Below are 20,683 nucleotides of genomic sequence, written 5' to 3'. Positions count from 1 at the left end.
AACACGTCGTCTTTATGTGTATATAATAAATAATTTTTTACACTTTAAAATAATTATGCATAATCTATATAATATAAAAAGAAAATGACTTTTTCTCTCATAAACGACGGTTATGATAACGCAACACTAATTTTATTATTATACCCTTTAGTTAATTTTCTTTTCTTCTAATTTTTTTTAAATATAATGTGCTAGTTTATATATAAATTTTATATTTATAATATATTTTAAAATATAAAATATTATTTATTATATGGATGCAGGGACGATGTGCCATTGCGGCTAGTAATAAAATATATAAACCAACATACATATTTTAATAAATATATAAATAAATTAATTAATTTAAATATATTATTGACACAAAAAAAATTAATTTCATGGGTGTCACAAACCGTCGTTTGTAAATAAACAAAAATCTTTCTTTTATTATATTAGTAATATCAAGAACCAAAATCATTATAGTTAATCCATTGCGGCAAAAAGTGAAAGCATACTCATGTGGAAATCAATAAACATAGTTGATTTATTATTATCTAGAATTAAAAATCTAATTACGTGAAAATCAACACATGTCATAATCTAATCCCACCAAACACCTTAAGAAAAATGTTAAACTCATCGTGGGCATGAGAACATTTGACCATAAAGCACTAAAACAGAAAAATAGATATTAACATTTATACTATAGAGATTTTGCATTTTTTTTTTAACAGTCCATTGTAATAGGTATTTAATAAAAGATCGTTAATTATAAAAAAATATTTATAATTTAAAAAATAATAAAAATATTTAATTATAATACACGTAAGGTTGAGTACCAAAAAATTTAATATAATATTGTACATATATAAAAAAAAAGAAACCTAAAACCCCACAATTTAATTACCTCTTATTAATCCCTTGTGTTTTGTTCTCCCCAAGGAATCAAAGAGGTGATGGATGGACAAATCAGCTAGTGTACGTGTCAAATGAGGAGGGCCGAAGTGTCATGCGAGCCGTCACTTGTGCTGCCTATTCTTTGCATGTTCGCCACGCACTGTGCAGTTTTCTCCCCCACACCGCTTCGCCGTTTTGCTATATTTACCGTTTCTTTCTTTTGATAATTCATTTGCGTAGTCATATAGCAAAAGGGTCTGTATAGAATCAGAGAAAAAAGGTGATTTTGTCAAGGGAAATATGGCAACTCATGTTTTGGCTGCTGCGGCGGAGAGAAATGCTGCGTTGGCGCCGGACGCCCCGCTTGCTCCGGTGACTATGGAGCGCCCAGTGCGCACTGACTTGGAGACTTCGATCCCGAAGCCCTGTGAGTTTTTATATTCACATTTTCTTGTACGATTTGAAAGCCCGCGCGCCGACCCACAAACTGGGGAAAATGAGAATTGAATCAATGCAGCCTTAGGGTCTAATGCAGTAAAATTAGACCCACAGGGGGTTGGATTTTTACCAAATAGTAATAGCTCAAAAACTAATCTTGATTATCCATTGGATAAGGTGGAGTTGAACTTTTTGAAATATGTTTTATGTCCGGACCAGAGTTCTTTAAATCTTTCCTTCATTTTTTTCCTTTTTTCTTTTGCCTTCCCCGAGATGTATTACATATGTATGTATGCGTGCAATCCATGCAGATAATTGGTGCAGTTGATGTTCTTGCATCATTTGCTCTGTTAATTAATTCTTTAAGAGTTGAACCTTAGATGTTCGTTTGCTCTATTCAAATGTCAGATATGGCAAGAGGATTGGTTGCACCTGATATGGATCACCCCAACGGAACACCAGGCCATGTGCATGATAATTTGAGTGTGCTGCAACAGCATTGTGCTTTCTTTGATCAGGATGATAACGGAATCATCTATCCATGGGAGACTTACTCTGGTAATTTATGATCTCGTTGTTTGCGGAGTTTTCCCTTCAACTTTGCAATTGACCTGATTACTGATAGTGTTAAGAGCATGGAGAACACTTGCATTGCCTGTTTTTCCTACTTCTGCAATTGTCATGTTGAGAAGAGAATACTCTTTTGTCATGTGATATGAAGGATTTTAGTTGCATTACAGGGCAGGACTGCATGAGTGATTTGAGATACTTGTTACTTCAAGATTATCAGTTTTGGCCACCTGAGTTTGTGATGATGATGCTTTGGTTCAATCAGCAGTGTGGGAGTGGATGTTAATTTCTGATTTTCACCATTCTGTTCAAATTTTGCAGGACTTCGCCAGATTGGTTTCAATGTGATAGCTTCCCTTATAATGGCTATCGTCATTAATGTGGCGCTGAGTTATCCTACTCTCCCGGTAAGCTTATGTTGGCCTACTTGCATTCACCGTAGACTCTGCTTGATGTGTAGATCGGTGTACATTTGAAGTGTGAAGCAGATTTCCCTTGTTGTAACAGGGTTGGATTCCTTCTCCTTTTTTCCCCATATATTTGTACAACATACACAAGGCCAAACATGGAAGCGACTCCGGAACCTATGATACTGAAGGAAGGTATACATCGGGTAATTGCATGTAAATGCCTAGTGAAGTACAGTGTGGTATCGAAAATAACGGTCCACTCTTTAGGTACCTACCTATGAATTTTGAGAACCTGTTCAGCAAGCATGCCCGGACAATGCCCGATAGGCTCACTCTAGGGGAGCTATGGAGCATGACTGAAGCTAACAGAGAAGCATTTGACATTTTCGGCTGGTATGTGCTATTGGGCTAAAAATGAGTCCTGTTTTATCTCATTTGTCGTAGTTTGAGACACACATTTTCTTGGATTTGCATGGTTCTCAGGATCGCAAGCAAAATGGAGTGGACTCTCCTCTACATTCTTGCAAGAGACCAGGACGGTTTCCTGTCGAAAGAAGCCATCAGGCGGTGTTACGATGGCAGTTTGTTCGAGTACTGTGCAAAGATGCAAAGGGGAGCCGAGGACAAGATGAAATGAAGGAAATCGGCTATCGCGGTAGGTGTAAGTTATGATGTGGTGTGTATGATGGATTGAAAGTGCCAGTGCTTAAGTTGTGTGGCAGAGTCTTGTGTAATAACCTTTGTGTACAGATTTAAGGTCTCGGAATTGGTGTAACTGTGGAGAAGATGTTGACTCCTGTTTTTGTTCAATAAGTCCAACTCTTGACATTTGGTTGGTTTGCAGGGAAAGATGGGGAATTTTGTTTTCCGAAATTGTCATTTTTCTTCTAAATATTTATTCTGTGTTTGGATCTTAAATGTAGTTTTGAAGGGTGAGGAAACATCAAAACTGTAAATTCAATCATTTTGCTTTCGGCTGCACTGTGAATTGCTTCTGCGCCCACCTCCCTAACAAGCTTTTAAACATGTGTGACCGGATATGAGCGTTATTCTGAGATCATGCCGCTTGCTACTACATTCTACTTACCTTTAGAATCATGTAAACTTATCCTTTCATCTTGCCTACCCCTTTCCCCTTGTAATATGGCCTCGAACATTCGACAGAGCAGTCTGGAGTTGTAGCGCCTGGGATTGGGAGATAACTTCCATGGGCGTCTATCACGAACATTCGACAGAGCAGTCTGGAGTTGTAGTGCCTGGGATTGGGCGATAACTTCCATGGGCGTCTATCACGAACATTCGACAGAGCAGTCTGGAGTTGTAGTGCCTGGGATTGGGCGATAACTTCCATGGGCGTCTATCACGATCTTCGAACACCATCTGATTTCAGCTCCACCAAAGCAACCAACAAGTAGGCAAACTCCTTACTGCCGAGCCTGCCTCAGCTAACCTTCAGCGTTGCCCCGTGGTATAGCGGCCCACAACAGTCCCAATAGCGCCTGCACTTGCCTGGCATCGGTGCAATGCATAGCCTCCACAGCAGCCCCTATAGTGCCCGCACTTGCCTGGCTGATAGGTGCGATGAAGCGAGTGTCAGCATCGCCAAATGAAGTAGGATAGTTATGATGTCTGGATTAGTCGGCAAAGTTGAGTGTCAGCATCGCCACATCAAGTAGGATAGTTATGATGTCTGGATTAGTCTGGCAAAGTTGAGGTCTCAAAGGTAATTATAGGTGGGTGATATATTGTCAATGAAGACTATAATAGTAGATAATATTTTGTGAGTAAAGTTTAGTTAAGTTAATGAATGTAAGGGTTCAACAGAATAGTAAGTCAATAGATGGGTACTTGGGTGGTTCTATTTTAATAGTGTGTCGTGAATTAATTATAGATATAACGTTATCTACTGAAAGAATTCCTTTGCAGTCTCACGTCATCAGTGAAGTCAATACATATGGCCAGATCTGCATTTGTCCGCGATTTATGTAGCTCAGCAATCTCTCCGCAAAGCAGTTTATAGTGTTTATTTTAGACATTTTCTTCTTCTTTTTTTTTCTCCAGCAAGCAAGGAAGAGAGTGAAAACGATGAAAACAAAGGATTTAATCCTCTTATAGCAGCTGCAAAACACCTCTTATAGAGGATAAGCCTTTTGTTGGCGCCAAGTTTTGCCTCCAAAAATCTCATACTGTAAATGCAATTAGATTCTACAATTTGATCATTTTTGCCGTTAAAAATTGAGGGCAAAAGTGGGAGGACTAACTTGGTAAACTTTTTGCAATATGGATCAAAATAGAAATCCCACAAATTGTGAGACAATAAGAAAAAGTGCCTTTTTATAGGACCAAAAAGCTAATTTAGCTTATAGCTAAGTATGATGCGTTCAAAAAATGCATGTATGGAATAGATGATGTGAGATGCTTGACCTTTTTGAAGTGGGAAGTGATGGAACAAGTGTTAGAAGGTAAAAATAGTGAGATAAGTAAAGAAGATAGTGTTTTTTGCTTGAGTTTGGGTGTACATATCAATCAAAGCTCTAAGTACGAAGTACAAGACTGTTTTAAGCTAATATAGGAGCAAAAAAGATGAGAAGGATGTTCCTCCCGTCTTGTTCTTTCTGGAGGAGGTCCTTCATATTGTGTGAATATGGTTGTGTGGATGTAGTCGTGTGTGGATGAATATATGAAGGCCAATTCTCCTTTTGGTTGCGTATCTTTTGACCTTGCCTCCCCTTCTTCCGTTGGGAGATGTCGCTATTTATACACAACAACAAGTTTGTTGGAGGAGGTCCCGAATTTGGGGGATTATGGCATCAAAGGTGTAGGATAAGATTGATCTCTCTCAATTTTGGTGCTGGCTTATCCCTTTTAGATTTGAAGGGTACTCAGGGGGGATACCCCCCAAATTCAAGGGAGGCTGTTGGAGTCTGTTAGAGTTTAAAATCCTTCTCTTTAAGGGAGTCACGTGTCCCTAAGAGATCTGTTAGGTTTTCTTTTGTCAACCTGTTCTATGGGGAACACCCACTAAGCCCGCTTGTTAGGTCCCATTGGACATTCGAGGGCGTTACGACCCTCTCATGATTTGGGTAGCCTCCTGCCCTAGGCCTCCTTGGAGTGTTATTCCTCTCAATTTTTTTTTCCCTTTTTGGACCACTTGGACATCTTTGGGCTAACATATTTTTATGCACATCAATAACTCCTTTCCCCCATTCTAACAAGTGGAGATTTAGACACTTATTAGAGTAGAGTTTTTAGAGGTGAGGCTCGAAGAAAGGTTTTTTTTTTTCTTTTCTTTCCTGGTTTCCTGCAAAGTCTTAGTAGCATAAACATGCTTAAAAAAAGAAGAGCTTACTTCATGCTTGTACGGAGCACTATTTTTTATGAAGGTGCCTACACAAAAGAGAGCTTAACAAATGACTTTTATGTAGGACTTTATTTTTCTGCAATAGAATGTTAATAATAAAGATGTGTATATATTACGAATAGGTCTTATGCGGAGCAAGATTATTGTGCCTCCTCGAAGAAGACTTATTGAGGGGACCTACTTGGAGTAGGATTTAGAGACCTTGCCAGAGAACAGTAAAGTGTCCGTCGGAAGCAGGGTTTAGATGTCTATGTGGAAGAGGACTTAGGTGCTTGCACGGGCCACAACTTACAAGAAGGAGGGCCTCCATCGAAGAACCTAAGTGCCTGCCCAAAGGAGGGCTTCTGTGCTTATGTGGAAGACAAGGTCTTTTTTATGAGAAGGTGCCTACTTGGGGGTAGGGCTTTAATTTGAGAAGTTTGAGAATGATGTCTCCATTGTGAAATCCCTACAAGAAGGCACATGTTAACACATCGAAGGTGGTAAAATAAACCTCCAATATTATTAAGTTAAAATATTGAAGATACTCTATAAGGAAAACTTATATGTGAAGATTTATGAGGGGGATGCCTGCCTAGGGGTAAGGCTTATTTTTAAAGAGGATGCCTGTTTTGAGGTAGGACTTATTTTTTAGGAGGATGTCTGCCTGGGGGCAGGGCTTATTTTTGAGGAGGATGTCATCCTGCTCTTCTAGGGGGATGTCATGCACATTAAAAATTGAATTAATAGGAACATTAAAATTAAGTAATGATAATGATAGGGCTGTCGAAGTTGGGCTTTGAATAGAGGCAGTAATCGTCCGTGGGAGGTCCTCCAGCTTGAGTGGACCATCCTTTTGGGGGAGCCATCCGAGGAGGCGTGCATTTCTTCTATTGCTCTCACGTCTTAGATATGTGTTCTCATAGACGACGCCAATGATGTGTTTAAAAAATGCATGGGTTCAATGGATATAAATTATTGTTCAAAACTTAGGCCAAAGCGTATGCTGATCCAGAAGGTTTGGGGCATGCAAAAAAGACATTAACATTCATACGCCTAAATTAGTATTAGATTTAAGATTGAATAAAGCCAAAAAGTAACTATGATTAAAAATCGAGATATGCTGAATAAAATTGATGAAAAGAGCAAGAACACGTGAGAGAGTGCTTAAAAAGTGAGAGGGTCATTACCCTCATAGATGGACTAAATCTATATTTATAGGGGGAGTGCCTCTATTTGCAGCGGGTATATCCCACTCCTGAGAATCTTGAGAAAATTGGTTGGGATGGTAGGAATAAGGGATAAATCATCCTTATCCGTAAATAGAAATATTTTAGTAAGAGTCCTCTTTGTCTTAGAAGACCCCTTGCTTGGGAAGAGTCCTAGCCACCAAAGAGTCCTTCTTGCTCGTGGGGAACTCCTTGAGCTGATGTGGTCCGAAGTGACTGCTGACACCTAAGTCAACTGGATGCTAGAGTGGAGTGTGGGCTGCCACATGTGTGGGCTTTTTGGGCCAAATATTTTTGTCGGGCTTAACCATAATTCGAGTAGGGGGATGTCTTAGGTCTCCTCCCTTCTTCCTGGACTTCTTGGGCTACATGGCTGTCTGAGCTTGTCTAGTTACACTGTAGGCTACGCACCTCTTGGGAGCATTATGGGCGTGGGATGCCCTGAGCTTTCTGAAGGGTACCACGGGCCTTTCGTTTTTTTTTTCTTTTTGGGTCATTTGGACCTTTTTGAACCAACTTATTTTTATGCGCATCAAAAGTATATATTTTTTAGAGTGTAAATATTAAAAAATATACTTTATTGTCACCAAATATATATGCATAAGGGTAGTGTTGTTCAAATATTTATTTTAAGGGGTGAATGATACATCAATTTATTTAGGGGCTAATTAAAATTGACCTAATGTATAGTTTAAGTGGATAAAGTGAATCTAACCCCAAAATTGAATGATTATGACTGAAATTAATCTCATGGAAAAAAGTTTGTCACACGTGGTTATATACTTAATTTAATATTGATAATTAGTATATTAATTATTATAACTATTGCTTACAATATGATTTTTAATTGGATTAACTTTTACTCGGTATTGGGAGTTGGTTAGACTATTCACTAGCCCTAGGATGGTGAAATATTTTCAAGATCTTGATAAATAAGATGTATTTCTATTTATTGTATCATTAAAATTAAACAATATTGAATATTACACAAAATATTACGTTTAGGTGATATTAAAACATATATCAATATTGATTTAAAAATATATATATTTCAATATTATTGCTCGAATTCTGTATTTTCGATGGTTATAGTTAATAATGTACGACTTTTTCAAATGTTTGGATTCGATCGATTCAGAATTTGGAAAAAAAGTTCTTGAAAAAAGAATTTCAAATAATTACATGATAAACTAATTTAAAATTATTATTTAAATAATTTATTATTTGAATTTGGAATCCACCTTTTCAAATTCATTAATTCAAACACATTATTATTATTATTATTATTATTATTATTATTATTATTATAGTCATAATACTTTAATTACTTTGATGTAGATCATAATTATGTTTGGTGTAGAACCCAAAGACTTTAGGGGTACTAGTAAGTATTGAAAATAAGGGATTATTAGCCTATTACTGAAAATAAGGTTTTTTAAGGTTTGGTATGGTTTAAAAACTTATATTTAGTATTTATAATATTTATTTTTATCTAATAAATAGATATCCCCTTAGTCAAAATTTATCAAATTTACTGATAGTTAAATTTTTCAAATAAAAATTTATATATACCCCGTTTACAGGCCAAATAAATTCATATTTAATTTCGTATAAGATTTGGGACGACTTTCCAAATATATCTGTGTTGTCCCAAATTTTAGATGCCGTTAGGATCAAATTTGAAAGTGTTAAGTGTTACATTTGTTAGTTTAGGAGAATTAATACTACTTCAAATATAACTGAAGAGGCAAAATGTATTTAATCCTAAAATTTAAGAGTAGATTATGCATTTTTTTTCTATTTGTGGACCTACAAAAGTAAACCGAACGGACAAAAAAATAAAGTAAATTTAATATCAAATGAAAAAGAACCAATTTTAGAGTTGGAGACTCAACATGATAAAAAGTTAATTCACTATAAAACACGTAACTCTCAATATTATTAATAGTTAATGTTGTGTTTCTTTTTATTTTTTTGTATTTTCAGAAATTTGATTACAAATAGAGAAATCGTTTCATATCACAAAGTAGTAATGATAAAATCTTTTACATGATAGAATGTATTTAAATATTAATGTTTTCATTTTACTAAATACATTAATTGAATAAGAAAACATATAGTATTTGAAACTATAAATCAATTTTTATTGGTGTTTTAAATCTTTAATGGGTATTTACAAAATTATTCAGTAAATAAATTTAGCGAATAATTCAATATTAAGTTTTATATAACTTTACACTATTATATATTGTAAGTCATTTCAAGTTTATGAAAATGTTATTAGAATTTGTAAATTTTCTTGCATTGTACTGGATTTATGCTAGTATATTTACGTAACTGAATACGATGAAATAAATTGTAATAAATTTACATTAAGTGGGATAATTACCATCACGACCGATGAAGTTCAAACCCATAATTTTTAAGTTCCTCATAGAACTTCATTTTAACTATGATACTAAGACATTCGTTGTATTAACTATTTTAAATTTTTTTACGTATCGTACAATTAATGTACTTCTTTCGAGAAAAAAAAATGCCATTTGGGTCTTCTAACTATTGGGGTGGAGACTTGTGGTTCTTTCTGACTCCAAATTTACAATTGAGGAGCATAGTTAAAAAAAAAAACACACAATTGGTCTGGATGTCATAAAAAAATGCTAAATTCGTCGAAAAAGTTTGCATACGCTTAAAAAATAGCCTCTTTAATTTAGGAATTTTTTATTTTTTAGACTAATTTTACTAATATGATATTTTTGCCCTAGTGATAATGCTTGGACAAAACACATCGTCTCCTGTAATTATAGGACTAAAATTGTATGTTTTCTTATATGTTCCTTATCAAACATGAGAAAAAGTGGTCATAAAAAAATAAAAAGACTTAAATTAACTAGGTTACGTGCAAGACATGTGATAATTTTCAGATAATTTAGCTTTTCCCGACAAGTTTTGGACTTAGATATGTTATTTCTTTTTAATTATAGTCCTCAACTGCAATTTTCAAATCAAACCGTACTCAACTACAATTGTTCTAAAATTAGTGGGCCAAAGTAGTATTTTTTTTTTCCTCCGTATCTTACGTAGGTCGAGAACGTTGTTGAGTAAAGTTTATTTAGCTCTCACATATATATGCATGTACGACGTATGAATCTAGTACTCCGGCAATTTAATTTTCATTCCCGGATTGAAGAAACTGACAGAAAGCTTATTTCTTGGTCAGGAATTAATTGGGTGGGCGATGGATTGATCCATTAGCTATTCTACGTGTTAAATGTGAGTCCGCAAGGTGACGATAGCTTTAACCTTTGGAGACGGAAAGTCTGCATGTCCACCGCGCACTTCACGAGGTGGATTTCCCCGCCATAGAGCTTTAATTGTTTGCCGTATAACGTTTATATATATCAAGAAGCATTTGGGTGGTCGTATAACAGAAGAGTTTCTTGAGAAATCGAGCGTAGAGAAGAGAAGGGTGATATAGTAAGATTTTTTGTGCAAGGAGAGCGATGGTGACTGTTGGGGCTACGGGAATGGAGAGAAATCCTGCAATGTCGTCCGAGGCGCCGCTTGCTCCGGTCACTTTGGAGCGGCCGGTACGCAGCGACTTGGAAACTAAAATACCGAAGCCATGTGAGTTGTTGTATTCCTCTTTCCTTGAAAGATTGGATGCTATGATTTGGTGAATGTTTTTGCGGATTTTGGTTGTAGAAGTGATGTATGGAATTTCGAATTTTCTCGGATTTGGGATTATGATGTATAATTCTCGGTGGAGCCAGAGTTGAATGTTTGCTTTGCTGTGTTTTTATGAATTCATGTGTGCAAACTTTAAAACATTCAGAGTTTTCACCCAAGTTGGATTTAACAATTTCAATCTTCATAATCCACAGAGTTTTAATCTTCTTGCATCAGTGAGATAAATTGTTGAAAGTTTTACTTTTCTTTTATTTTCTGTGGAGAACTCAGATATGGTAAGAGGGTTGGTTGCCCCTGATATAGATCACCCCAATGGAACACCAGGCCACATGCATCATGATTTGAGTGTACTGCAGCAGCATGTTGCTTTCTTTGATCAAGACAATAACGGAATCATCTATCCATGGGAGACTTATGCTGGTAATTATCATGCCGTGGCTTGTTTACTTTTTACTTGAATATGCTTCACACTTCCAGGAAAGCAGTCCGTCGACAAACTCTGCAATTGAACTTATCTTTTCTAGAGTTGCCTCGGAGGTCTTTTTATTGTCTGCCTTCATTGCTTGTCATGTTCAACCTTAGCTGTGAATACCTTTTCCATATTTTTTCATATTCATGGAGCCAAGGGCAATAAGTTCATTCAGCTGAATTACATGCATAAGCCAAATTTACGTCATGCATTATTCACGATACATACAATCTAACATCCTAAATAGCAACATAGTGAAAGCAATGATGAAAACAGGGGCTATTTGCTTGTTAATATAACTTGATTATGGACAGCATGTTGATTTTCTATTCATTTGTTTGATGTCATCTTCTTCTCAATTTTTTTTTGCAGGATGTCGCCAAATTGGGTTCAATAGGATTTTATCTCTTATATTGGCGGTCGTCATTAATGTTGGATTGAGCTACCTTACACTTCCAGTAAGTTGATGCATGTTAATGCTGATCTTCAATTTTTTTCTCATTTGTTATTATGCTTGAACTTAAGCGTCTCGCATGATGCCTATGGATGAATGTGTCTGTTTGATAAAAGGACAATAAATAAGACCATTGATGCGAACATTGGTGTTCGTGATCTCTAATTTTTGCGGATAAGTATATGGTGCAATGGATAATACCTTTTATCCAATTTAATGGATTGAGCAAGATTTGCATTTTGCTCTTTCCTTTGGGTGTTAATTTAACTTATTGATGCTCTTAGCCTAATAAATATAGAACATATCTTCTTATGAAATTTATTAACATTGTTTTACCTTTAATGTCTGAAACTTAAGTCAGTGCTAAGCATTTCGGCTATGGTAGTTGGATGTTTTTTTTTTGTACTACCCAACCTTCTTACCGAGTTTGGTGATTATTTAATCATAACAGAGTTGGATTCCCTCTCCTTTCTTCCCTATATACATCCACAACATACACAAGGGCAAGCATGGAAGTGATTCTGGAACCTTTGACACGGAAGGAAGGTACATATGAAACTATGTATATCTCAAACTAAAATGAAGTATGAAGATAATGAAGTACCAAAATCTATTTCATCATTCAGGTACTCCCCTGTAAACTTTGAGAATATATTTAGCAAGTACGGCCAAACATTTCCTGACAAGCTCACGCTACGGGAGTTGTGGAACATGACTGAAGGCAATAGAGTTTCATTTGACTTCCTTGGCTGGTATATTGATTGTGCTCAATCTATTGCTTTTGTAGTTTGAATACTGGGGCAATATCCATATTCTTCTGGATTTTGAGCTTGCAGGATTTTTAGCAAAGGAGAGTGGGCTGTTCTCTACATTCTAGCAAGGGATGAAGATGGTTTCCTGTCGAAAGAGGCAATAAGACGCTGTTATGATGGCAGCTTGTTCGAGTACTGCTCCAGGATACAGAGAGGTGCTGAGGAGAAGATGGAATAAAGCTATTGTTGCTGCTGTTCATGGTATCAGTTGTTCGTGTGCTGTGTGAAAGAATAAAAAATAAAATGTATGTTGCAATGTTTCTGATGGAAGTAGTTCGGACACGTATATGATCAATAAAAGCCAGCTTTGAACTTAAATTTTTGGTTTAGGATTATGCTGAACCAGCACAATGAGCCCCTAAAGTTCTGGTACCAAGATTTCGAAAATGAGATAAGAAATATTTTTTTGATCAAGAAAAAGTAACATTTTTGCTGAGTCTTGACAAGATCTCTTGCTAAGAATCACACTTGCATTCAATAATTCTTACAAGTTAATGAAAAAAATTTATTGTTTTCCATAAAATCAATCAATGCCTTGATATACGGTACAGCTGAAGCTCGAGTGAGAACACAAGGAAAAAGTTGCAGTAGAATGTCCAGTTCATCTCAAACAAAAAGAACTTAGAGACATTTCATCAGGCAACATAGTAGAGGGGATTCGGCAGCTTGAAGGTTCTTTTAGCCGTTGGAAGCCCTTCAACGCTGCTCCATTGGTCGCCTAAAATCCCCCAAATACGGTACCCGCTGCTAATCAATTGCTTCCTCACATCAGCCTTGTATTTCTGTATGTCCTTGTTCTCATCATCTGGACCCCTGCATTCAGATTCAAGAAAACATTCTTAATACCCTTTACATACTCTTAACAAGTTCTACGAGTACTTCTGTTGTGAATGTCTTGATCTATGAAATCATTTAGAGAGACAAGTTCCAGACCTTAGAATGAGACTAGTCCATCCATGATAACCAACATCGACAAGGTTATCAATGGTAGCAGATCTTAGGCACTCCCTTCTTGAAGACACTAAAATGATCTGAACTCCAAGCCCTTTCAGCTGGTTGAACAGCCTCAAGGAGTGCTCTAATGCTGGAGCTTTCGCCTGCTGCATCCATTCTTCTAAGCATGTTGAGTTCAACTTTTTCCCCCTGTATGCATCCAAATACATAATAAGCACCATTATGATATAACAGATAATTAGAGTCACACCATCCACTCTGGATATAGTAATCACACCGACACTCCCTGTAAAGAAAGGTGCATCTTATAGCTTGGCATTACCCGAACCCGTTTTTCTTGTAGTATGGGACGGTGGAAAGAAGGGTGTCATCGATGTCGAATATCCACGCATCCGTGCCGTCTTTCTTCAAACCACAGTTGGTACTGAGATAAACGGTGCACTCATCGATCGTCCTCTCAGAGTCCACCTTGTACTGAGTTGATGTCATGTACTTTCCTATATACCCCACACATTCCTCAGGGACAACGTCGAAGTCACGAATGTTGTGCAGCTCAACATTCATCCTCCAGCTCTCACAATAGTTCTTCAATGTGATCTGGAGACCATATTTGGCTTTCTTTTGATTCAAGATGTTCCAGTCTGCAGCTGCAAGGCCTAGGAGCAAAGCATGGATGACTAATATGAGAAAGCCAACATTTCTTGCCATTGGTTTCAAGATGAATGGAATTGTTATGTGCAGTGCAGATTTGGTGATGTTGAGGTTTTAATAACATTTATAGTTGTGCAGGGAAGTGGGAGTTGGATTCATGTAGGTTCACATGGGTATAGGACTTGTTTGGCACTAAGTGATTGTATTGCTTCATCATCACATGGACATTCAGGCTGGCAGATTAAATTAAGTTGTGAAATTTTTGGTATTTTTGGACATGGATATGGTTCCCAGCTAACCCATTCTGAGCCTTTGACACCCTCAAAATATTCAAAAAAAAAAAAAAAAATGTCGTACAACTATAAAATAAATTAAATTAAATATGACGGTTGAGGATTTAACTTTGTATTTATATCAGCTTATAAGCTTTTTAAAACATCTTATAAGATATTGCTGTTATTTTTGTAACTCAAAATGGTGTTCTAAAAAAAGTATGAAATTTCTAACTTAATTTGAAAATTCTAATAGCCCCCTTCAATTCAATTACAAATTCAATCATTTAAAAAATAAAATTTGACATCTTATACAATATTTTAAATAAGTTCGCTCTAAAATCTCTAAATCACCGGTTTATGATTGTGGGAAAGAAGCTTTTTAATTAATTTAGCAATATATCCATGTTAATATATATATAAAAAAGACATCTTTTATTCACTAATGGTGGTTTTGTGACACGGCGGCACCAATTCTTCTATTGTGTTAATAATATCCCTAAATTATTTTTTTTTCTTTTGAAATATGATGGGTTAGTTTATATATTTAATTCTTATTTATAATATATTTTAAAAACGTAATAAATTATTTATTATATACATATAAAAAATGATGTGACACGATAGCTAGTATATATTATATGTTTTCTGCAACATGTAAACTAATGGTCTGATTAAGAAAGTCGCTGAATGCATATTCTGTCAATTTTAAATGAGTGGTTGGGAGCACAAATTATAGCTATCCTAATCGGCAATGTGGATGTGCAGTACATCAATAATCCAATTTCTACGTGCGAGTCGCAATTATTGTCTCGTCCATACCATTCAAATTGGTCATAATTTCCATTACTCATAATATATATTTATATATATATTTGTCCATAGTTTATTTTCCTCTAATGCATTTAGGAAAAAGTGGACAATTATCTAGTTAAAGTTGCAGATAAAATAAAAGGAAGAAATATTTAGATTAATAATGTAAATAAAAGGTTGGTGGAGTTTCGAGGAATTGAATGATTGATACATTGTTTATTTTTAAAATTAAGGGATCAATTCCGTTGAATATATTACCATGATTGAAGGTAGATTGATTAAGAGGCAAAAGGGTGTTCAAATTTGAACATGGACACAAAAGATAATCATTATGTTTGATTTTATTAAGATAAAAAGAGAAAAATAAAAATAATAAATAGGTATGTAAGATAATACCTTTGTTTGAAAAGGTGCATTTCTTTTTCCATGTGGAGTGCAGTGATGTAAAACATGGAGTCTTGTGTGAATAATAATAAATAAATGAGGAGGGGGAGGCACGTAGAATAGGATGCTGGGATTGGCAGTTCAGACAACAACTGGTATCCAATAAGAAAGGTAATAATCAAATATTATCAGCATGAATTTTTAAAAAGACAGAACCAAAAAGGGGGCACGTTTACCAGGAAAATGTCAAGACACAGCTCTGCTGATCGATCGTCAATCAACCAGCAAATGAGGATGTCTTGGTCTTTTTATCTAAACTGCAATTTGGTCAAAGTAATGATGGTTGGCAACATCTACCAAGCCATCTACATTGCCCCATGAGTGGATCATAAAACACATTTCACCATGTTGGATTATTATTGTTAGGGAAAATTATATTCTCCTCTTCTGAAATTTAATTTAATTATACGTAAATTTTTTGTATTTAGAAAATCATATCTAGTATTTCTAAAGTTTGCTTTCATCTAACAAACAAGTTTCTTCATCAATCAAAATTCACTAAATTTATTGATATTAATAGAATAACTAAATAAAAATTAATATTTACACTCGATTAACTTATTACTAATTATTGTAGGCCAAATAATCTTTTTCGAACTAAACTACTCCTATAACAGTGAAATATACATCCTCATATGTATTAACGTATGGAAACGTATTGAAGTAATTTGGTCATGAAAAAATTTCTTTGATCTATAATAAGTCAATCAAGAATAACTATAATTTTTTTTAATTTTTGTATTAATATCAACAAATTCGATAAATTTTATCTAACAAAAAGACTTATTTATTAGATAAAAACAAATCTCAGGAGTGCTATCTATAATTTGTCAATCCATAGAAAATCTACATATAGTTATATCAAACCTCATAATAGGAGAGTGTAATTATCCCTTATTATTATAAGTCATACAACCTCCTTACTCTATCATCTTAGCTCCGTTGGCTCAGCTAAAGTTTCTTTGACGATTTACCTTGTTTCTCTTGTACTATTTTAATTCGTTTGGCCATAAATTCAGCCTCCAACATGCGAAAAGCTAATATTTCTTGCAGCTATTGACACAGTTTTAAATGTTGTGGATTTGAATACAACAGTAATAATAAAAATAGAAAGGCTCGGACTCGAACACAATGAGTAAATTTGTGAAAGAATGTATGGTATGGGTGTTGCAATTTGCAAATCATAAGTCACTCTTAAACAACAAAGTACGTAGCAAGTCTCTCAAACAATGGCATTCGCTGCACTAGCAATCCTTGGCCATAGATCGGCGCACTCCTTCCCGATCGGACCAGTTATAGCAGAACCTGAAAGCAAACAGAGATTTTTGTTACCAAGAAATCATTAGCTTGGAAGTTGGATGAGTCTACAATTATAATTAGCTCAAGTTCAAATGAGAAACTTTCAAGAACCTTTCTCAAAGACATTATGAAATTCAAAGTTCACATCAAGAGACGCGTGATGTTTCAGCATTGATACATGCCTATATTGGCCTCATTATGGCGATTTAATTAAATTAAAGATATCCACATGAAGATGAAAGGTTAGTTTTACCTTTCATCTCTCCCTTGGGGTTTACTATGACTCCAGCATTATCTGCAAACAGAAAAAGTAGAAAAACAACATCATATACCATTCTATCAGCAATTGGATCATTCAAAATGATTGAAAACAAATTATAGAGTATACACAGGGTCGATTTCAGCAAAACACACACACACACAAAAAATAAAAAAGACTTAACTATTTCAAGAATCTTTTAGATTACAAGACTGTATTATGTTCACCAGGATATAACTTTGAAATGATGCAAATTCTTCTACCTCTATTTATTGGTATTACTCTGGAGGTAATACACTAGCTCCGATACACAAAGCAGACATGAAAGGGAAAACTCACTACAAATTCATTATGTTGGGTCCTAATGGAGCAGATATGAGCTTGGAGCAAATGATCACATCTGTAACGAGGGACACTTTTCATTGTTCCAGATGTGTAACTGTATCAACATCATAATATCCAGATGGACACATGACTAACATCTGGTAATACGAAAGAAATGAATATAACATGGCGTACTTGTCATTCTATTAGCAAATATCAAATAAAAGATGTGTCGAATCGCGAAAAGTGAGATTCAACAAGAGAGATCCCACTCGATAAATTATTCGACTGCTTAGCTTATGTAGCTGGTTTAAGGAAGCATCATGTCATCTTGCAAGTAGAACCCATGTTTCTGGGCCATACATACATCAAGACACCCCCTAACCAGCATTTTAACATTATTATTTCATTAAAAAGTACCAAAACCCAAGGGTGACTCAAGTAAAAACACCATATAGAATCATAGATGAAAGGAATACAAAGGAAAACTCCTAGAACGATCTGAAGATCCATTAAAGTTGAGAGGAAGTATACCGAATGAAAGATGATAGCATTTGAGATTTTAAGTACTTGACAGGCATACATGCCTGCAACCACGGAATGCATAGATAAGATACTGTTCCTAAAATCAGCACAAACATCATAAACCAAGATGAGGCCTTTGAATTTTACTCTACTCAGGAAGTCCTAATGACAACAATAGGTCAAGTTCAATATATGGAGGTGCATATGGACCAAAATTCCAAGACCACTTGAATAGGGCAACAACAGAATTGCTTGGGAACTGGACGCTCAGAGAAAAATATCCCAACCTTGACAGGAATGACAAAGGCAACAACTTTATCATTCGATAAGGGGAAGATTGAGACTTTACATGTAGCTGGTCATGGGACGTGCAGAGGAAACTGGTTGTAAAACCTCAACACCACATTACCAGCAAAGTAAACATGAAAATGATGGAAACAGAAAACAACTTCAATGAGCCTGTCCAGTAAATGCATCCATAAAGAAAAATAAGGTAATAATAAATCATAAGACATGTATCAACCTTGACAGAGCGAGGTTCAGGAAAACAAAAAGAACCCACTCGATCTTATGGTTGAAGAAATTTTTCTATAGCTGGTCTCAGGAGCATCTTATCATGTATACACAACCCCGAATTCTGCAGAGTGGCACAACTCAAGATGCCGCTGAACCAGCCACTGCAGTTTTATTTGATGATATAATTAACAGATCTCATAATTTATACAATCCAATACAAGAAAAGAAAAATGAAGATCATATTCAGGCACGAATCCGAAAGGAGAAAGTAAGAAAACCCCACAATGTACACACCAAAACAACCTAAATAATTTGCTTGAACCAACATAACAGTTCAGAAATGACCTTCGAAGTACATGTAAACTCCGTCCTTTCTCCTCCAGGGCTTGCGCTGCCTCACAATAACAGCAGGCATCACCTTCTTCCTCAAATCAGGTTTCCCCTTCTTCACCGTCGCCATCACCATATCCCCCACGCACGCCGACGGCAAACGGTTAAGCCTTCCCTTTATTCCCTTCACGGAGATAATGTACAAATTCTTGGCGCCGGTATTATCGGCGCAGTTGACGGTCGCCGCCACCGGCAACCCCAGAGACATCCGGAACTTGTTTCCGGCCGTTCCACCGCGACCTGAGAAAACACATTCCAAGAAATTCTCATTCTCCTCGTCTGCCTTGACTTAACCGTTGCAAAATGAAATCAGACAACAACATACCTCGTTTGGACATTTTCGCTTAGGGTTCGGGATGGGGGTAAGAAGTGTGGCCTTGTGACATTGTCTGTGGGGGGAGATATATAGAAAGAAGGGTTAGGGTTTAGGGTTTCAATTGCAGTGAATTTACACATTTGGGCTTGGGGTTCTTAAGAGTAATTTCAAATTTGGGTAGTTTGCTTGGGGAGATTGTGGGCTTTGGTTTGAACTTAAGCCTATTTCACATTTTCTTTTCCGGTTTTTTTTTTTTTTAATACGAGATTCATCACAACACTTAATATATTTAAATTTAAAATTTAATTTAATATGTTAACAATTCAAATTAATAAATATATTTGCCTTAAGGCCTCATTGGTTCCTTTTTTTTTTTTTTTGTGAGTATTTTGTTTTGATTTGGATAGGCAAAAAAACCACGGACTATATGGAGATATTTTTGTATTATCCATGATTAACACATGATGATTACATCATGTATAATCTAACTGCTGATAATTTATGTGGATATAAATTTACATGGACAACATTACCAAACCCATCTACCAGAAAGACCAACTAGCATCTTTAACTTTATATCACTTGCGGAGTAGAACGAACTTATCCAAAATCAGTAAATTTTTTTAAAGTTAATTGAATGGAAACACGTCGTTTTTTCAAAGACATTACTGAAAGTCGAATTTTACATGTGGTTATGAACTTGGATTTTCACATATACACATGGTTTCCAGTTTCTCCAAATTGAGTCATTTTTCGTTTATTGGAACCTCAAAATTGAAGCAAAGAGAATGTTTTGGTGTTATCATGCAAGAGATTAACCAAAGTTCTAAATGGGATGGACAAAGAATGGTGATGTGAGTTACTTTGTCATAATCTGGTTTAGCTCCCTCAGTTGTCATAAAATTACATAACCAGAATTTGTTCACGTAAATCTGCCAGGCCAACTGATAGCATGGACATGTTTTATGATTTAGTGTTCCAGGTCTTGGGACAGACCACCTACAACAAACCCGAACATAAAATCTTTAACATGCGCCCGGACAACGGTTGCTTGCAAAATAGCTGAGGACGATGAGGGACGGAACGAAGCATGCCAACTGATAAGCGTCTTATGCATCACAATTAGATGTTTGGTTGTGTAAAGAGTACAGTCTTAAAATGCTAAGCTTGGAATGAAATAAAACGATATCCGAAAGATCATGCATGAATATTACCGATCTCTTTCAAACAAGAACCAGACCTCAGGGAGATGGAGGACTAAGCTAACAGAACAGGGTGGCATGGTGCTAGCTCAATCTGCTTTTGATGTATATTGCAATAAGAATAATCAATTACAAAGATCATTTTCAACACAAGTGTTCAACTTCTCAGTCTTAACTATGGAAATATATATGTCAAGTGTAATATATTTGCCGTGTGATTGGCGTACAGTTCCAGAAAAGTGACTAATCATATGGCATGTGTTATACGTGTTTTGTGATTGGTTTGATTCGAACAGACCTGATTTGGATAACAATTTTCATGCAACTACAACATCAAAAGCTAATCTTGATGCTAAGAGGTGGAACATATATAGTGCAGCATAACCTTATTTATATGGTTTGAACCTCTTTTCTTTTTCTAGCAGTT

At 35.8% G+C, this 20,683-nt stretch overlaps 4 protein-coding genes across 5 annotated transcripts; 2 read left to right on the top strand and 2 right to left on the bottom strand.

Moving 5' to 3' along the window:
* Positions 1 to 1,148: 1,148 nt before the first annotated feature.
* LOC105171741 (peroxygenase) lies at positions 1,149 to 3,170 on the top strand. Its single transcript, NM_001304394.1, is given in 6 exon segments — positions 1,149 to 1,306; positions 1,726 to 1,875; positions 2,209 to 2,294; positions 2,395 to 2,489; positions 2,565 to 2,690; positions 2,781 to 3,170. Coding segments are annotated over 6 exon segments (738 nt in total). The 5' UTR covers positions 1,149 to 1,179; the 3' UTR covers positions 2,935 to 3,170.
* Positions 3,171 to 10,189: 7,019 nt separating this feature from the next.
* On the top strand, positions 10,190 to 12,609 carry LOC105171740 (peroxygenase). The gene is made up of 6 exons (XM_011092947.3): positions 10,190 to 10,493; positions 10,827 to 10,976; positions 11,398 to 11,483; positions 11,931 to 12,025; positions 12,106 to 12,231; positions 12,316 to 12,609. The coding sequence occupies exons 1-6, from the start codon at positions 10,370 to 10,372 to the stop codon at positions 12,467 to 12,469; spliced, it is 735 nt and encodes a 244-aa protein (XP_011091249.1). The 5' UTR covers positions 10,190 to 10,369; the 3' UTR covers positions 12,470 to 12,609.
* Positions 12,610 to 12,743: 134 nt separating this feature from the next.
* Positions 12,744 to 14,054, bottom strand: LOC105171739 (acid phosphatase 1). Its single transcript, XM_011092946.3, has 3 exons — positions 13,568 to 14,054; positions 13,225 to 13,434; positions 12,744 to 13,104 (listed from the first exon to the last, which is right to left on the bottom strand). Exons 1-3 carry the CDS (start codon positions 13,951 to 13,953, stop codon positions 12,927 to 12,929), a joined length of 774 nt encoding a protein of 257 aa, XP_011091248.1. The 5' UTR covers positions 13,954 to 14,054; the 3' UTR covers positions 12,744 to 12,926.
* Positions 14,055 to 16,439: 2,385 nt separating this feature from the next.
* Positions 16,440 to 19,209, bottom strand: LOC105171738 (large ribosomal subunit protein uL14x/uL14z/uL14y). Of its 2 annotated transcripts, XM_020697284.2 has the most exons (5): positions 19,064 to 19,209; positions 18,694 to 18,978; positions 17,842 to 17,894; positions 16,978 to 17,019; positions 16,440 to 16,730 (listed from the first exon to the last, which is right to left on the bottom strand). In XM_020697284.2, the coding sequence occupies exons 1-4, from the start codon at positions 19,074 to 19,076 to the stop codon at positions 17,002 to 17,004; spliced, it is 369 nt and encodes a 122-aa protein (XP_020552943.1). In that variant the 5' UTR covers positions 19,077 to 19,209; the 3' UTR covers positions 16,440 to 16,730; positions 16,978 to 17,001. The 2 variants fall into 2 exon arrangements, with proteins under 2 accessions (XP_020552943.1, XP_011091247.1); XM_011092945.3 differs by lacking the exon at positions 17,842 to 17,894 and having other exon boundaries at positions 19,064 to 19,208.
* Positions 19,210 to 20,683: the final 1,474 nt, after the last annotated feature.

This window comes from Sesamum indicum, linkage group LG10, assembly GCF_026168435.1.
Source record: "Sesamum indicum cultivar Baizhima isolate 11 linkage group LG10, ASM2616843v1, whole genome shotgun sequence".
Lineage (NCBI taxonomy): Eukaryota > Viridiplantae > Streptophyta > Magnoliopsida > Lamiales > Pedaliaceae > Sesamum > Sesamum indicum.
Note: the sequence above shows the minus strand (reverse complement) of the source record. Positions and strands in the feature narration are given on the sequence as shown.